At 42.6% G+C, this 3,483-nt stretch overlaps 2 protein-coding genes across 2 annotated transcripts in view; one reads left to right on the forward strand and one right to left on the reverse strand.

Annotated features, from left to right (window-relative positions):
• Window positions 1-313: 313 nt before the first annotated feature.
• mphosph6 (M-phase phosphoprotein 6) lies at window positions 314-2,047 on the forward strand. The gene is made up of 5 exons (XM_014026782.1): window positions 314-505; window positions 908-1,020; window positions 1,092-1,182; window positions 1,297-1,394; window positions 1,466-2,047. Exons 1-5 carry the CDS (start codon window positions 464-466, stop codon window positions 1,587-1,589), a joined length of 468 nt encoding a protein of 155 aa, XP_013882236.1. The 5' UTR covers window positions 314-463; the 3' UTR covers window positions 1,590-2,047.
• A 204-nt stretch (window positions 2,048-2,251) lies between these two features.
• gpia (glucose-6-phosphate isomerase a) overlaps window positions 2,252-3,483 on the reverse strand; it is a gene marked incomplete at its 5' end in the record, with an annotated part of 3,478 nt that continues 2,246 nt past the window's right edge. The window contains 4 exon segments of the mRNA XM_014026775.1: window positions 2,252-2,566; window positions 2,764-2,830; window positions 2,948-3,023; window positions 3,110-3,238. Of these exon segments, the coding sequence (XP_013882229.1) occupies window positions 2,443-2,566; window positions 2,764-2,830; window positions 2,948-3,023; window positions 3,110-3,238 (396 nt within the window).

The raw sequence follows: 3,483 nt of genomic DNA on the forward strand, positions 1-3,483 counted from the left end.
TATATATATAAAATGAGTCATTCTCAACAAGAATGAAGAGACAAACTGATCATGGTTCTGATTCTGGACCACTACTTTAAACGTCATCATGTGATGTGATTTATTTATTTATTGATGAAAAACCACACAAGATTAAAGTTACACTGTTTATTACACAATAAAGTTAAAATAAAAATGTGTCCAGTAATTCAAAGGAGGGTTCTGAAGGTCCAGACATTGATTGATTGACTGATTGATTGATTGATTATTAAACCTGTGGTCCTCACTCCACACCTTGGATTCAGCCGCTCTTGTTTGATTAATCAGCCTGATCTGATCTATTGGTTCAGCCTAGTGGCGCGTGCGGCTTCTGCTCGTGTTGTTAGCTTAGTGGCTAACTCTACATTCAAAACAACTTAAGATAGTTAAAATCAGTTTATTTAAGTTTAGCCTGGTTGTATTTAGTTGCATCACCCGGTGAAGGATGGATCACGTGAAGCTGTCCAAAAACCTGCTGCGGATGAAGGTAAGCGTTGGCAGCGTTAGCAAGGTTAGCATAGTTAGCTGCGCCGAACTTCGTTCAGAAAACTGACGATTAAAGGTTAAAGGGTTTTCAAAAACTCTCTAATCATGTTCAGGTGTTGATTATGGTCTTTTTTTATCTCCCGGTGGATGTAATAATTAATTCGGCGTGGATTTTAGAGCCACAGCTGATTGTGACCTGCGTAAAAATGACCACAATTAACTGAATAAACAGTTAAAAGTCCAAATGTAAGTTTTTTAATTTGGCTTAAAATGACAGGTTATTTTGTGCAGACTTGTGTTTAATTGAAACACGTTGCTGTGTGAATTATGTTGTTGAGAATAAAACTTTTATCTGAAGTATGAGCAGATGAAACGAGTTTAAATCTGAACATTTCTGCTGCAGTTCATGCAGAGAGGCCTGGATGCTGAGACGAAGAAGCAGCTGGAGGAAGATGAGAAGAGGATCATCAGTGATGAACACTGGTACCTGGACCTGCCAGAACTCACAGCTAAAGAGTAGGAATCAGAAGACCAGGAGAGACCAGGTTTGGGACTTGTCAGGTGCTGATTGTTGAGTTTGATTTCAGGAACCTGATCGTGGAGGAGAAGAGCTTTGTTCCCTGTGAGGAGCTGCGCTTCGGCCGCCTGTCCTTTAAAGGATTTAACCCAGAAGTGGAGGTTTGTGTCCTTTTATCTGGAGCTGGACGTCCTTCACAGATTTGTTCAAATAAATCAGGACATGATTTTTTTGTGGTAAATAAAAAGACGAACTTGTAAATTATTTTTTCACAGAAACTGATGATTCTGATGAATCCTAAAGAAGACAAGGAGGAAGAGGAGGACGTGAGCCGCATGCAGACAGATGTTACAGATGAGGAAATGGCTCTGAGGTAAAACCTTCATTCACGACCTGCAGCGCTGTGATTGGTCCGTTGGATCTCAGGTTTGTTTGGTTTTTCAGGTACGAGGCGTTGGTCGGGTCCATGAAGAAGAAATACGCTAAAAAGCGTGAGCGAGCGGCGCTGGACGAGGAGATCGCGGAATCGAAGACAAAAAGAGGGTTTTTGAAACCTGAACTGGACTGATCCAAACTGAGCCTTTAACCTGCCGCTGTCTTCAGGACGCTAACAGTTTCCACCCGCTTCCAGTCTTTGTGCTAAGCTAACGAGCTGCAGGAGGACGGAGACCATTAGAGGAAAAAACTGACCCGACTGAGAACGAACTCTGAAATAGAAACGGGTCAGATTAAAGAACTGAGTGACAGGAAGTTGCTGGTTGAATTTCCTTCTCGGTGGAGCAACAGGAAGTGATTTTCATCACTCTGTCTGAACTAAAAATATTTAATTCTTACAGATCTGAGTCTTAATCTGAAAACTAGCCCAGATATTTACTTTTTTTTTTAAATAATAAATGTGGTCTGAGTATAAAACTTAGACTGGAAACTCACCTGGTCAGGTCATGGACTACAAAGTGTTTACCTGTGGGAGGAGGCGTCGCCCTTAAATCAGGAATAATCAGTAATAAAGGTCATGATGTCATAATCTTATTTAGTTGATTTACTCACGTTCAGCAGACCTTTGGTTGTGGTTTAGCTAAATTTAAACGTAGCATTTGGATGATGCATGACTTGAAATGAAGCATAAGCCACGCCCACTTAGCTAAACTGTCACCCAGTTTTATAAATCTGATTCAATGTTTGTCGCAAACAGGATTTATTTCAGGAAGTTTGTAAAATAAAACAACCAGCATCAGTGACACACAGGGCTTTTATTTTGAAAGTCACAGCTAACCATAAGGGGGTGGAGTCACCTACAAATGGATCAACACCTAAAAACAACACGTGAAGCACTGGTTAATACTCGGGGCAGACAGGAAGTGTTCGTTCACACAGACAACATGACTCGGCCAATCAGGAGGTGGCCAGACAGGAGGCGGAGCTTAGGCAAAGTTCTTCTTCAGGAAGTTGATGAGGCCATTGGTGGATGAGTCATGGGAGGAGACCTCAGAGTCGTTATTCAGCTCCGGCTCGATCTTCTTGGCGAGTTGCTTCCCGAGCTCCACGCTGAGGAGGCGGAGACAAAACATGGTGATGACATCATCAGAGTAAACACCAGCTGTGACTTGCCTCCTTAAAATGGGCGGGGCTTAAATAAAAGGAAGTAGTTCTGTTTGATCGATTTGTTCTGAAGATTTCAGAATAAAAGCCCTGCAGGGTTTCATCAGGTGAGCTAACAGGAAGTGCTGCTCGTGGTCACTCACCCCCACTGATCGTAGCTGTTGATGTTCCACATGACCCCCTGGACGAAGATCTTGTGCTCGTACATGGCTGAAAAACAGGAAGTGTCATGTCACCTTCAGAGTAAAAGCTGAAATAACATTTGTCTCTACGCTCCAACAAAGAGTCCGACCCAACAGGAAGTGGTCCCGAGCCTCCAGAACTCACCGATCAGAGCCCCCAGGGTGAACGGAGTCAGCTTCCTGAAAACAATCGAGTTGCTCGGCTTGTTCCCTTCGAAAACCTTTAAATGTTGAAAATAAGATTATTAATCCTGAGGATGCACCTGCCAGGTGTGTGTGTGTGTGTGTGTGTGTGTGTGTTTGTTACTTTGTGTGGCAGCAGCTTCTCCAGGGCGTCTCCTGTCATGCCGGCGGCCTGCAGCTCTTTACGAGCCTCTTCTGAGGTTTTTCCCTTCATCAGAGCTTCAGTCTGAGCCAGGAAGTTGGCCACGAGGATCTGTGAAGGTCAACATGTCAGCATCTGTCTGCTCACCGAGAGGCTGCCGGACCTTTAGATTAACACGTTTACTGTAAAATAAACTTAACCTGAATAAATGATTAAAAAAAGATTAAACTATTTTAAACTGTTTCAGTTCAGACTGAACTTCCTGTAATTTACCAGCAGGTGGTGGAGTTTCACCTGTAATAAAACTTGTTCATCTAAAATAATTTGTAAAGTTTCTTACATTTATTGTATCATTC

Source organism: Austrofundulus limnaeus, unplaced genomic scaffold, assembly GCF_001266775.1.
Source record: "Austrofundulus limnaeus strain Quisiro unplaced genomic scaffold, Austrofundulus_limnaeus-1.0 Scaffold588, whole genome shotgun sequence".
Lineage (NCBI taxonomy): Eukaryota > Metazoa > Chordata > Actinopteri > Cyprinodontiformes > Rivulidae > Austrofundulus > Austrofundulus limnaeus.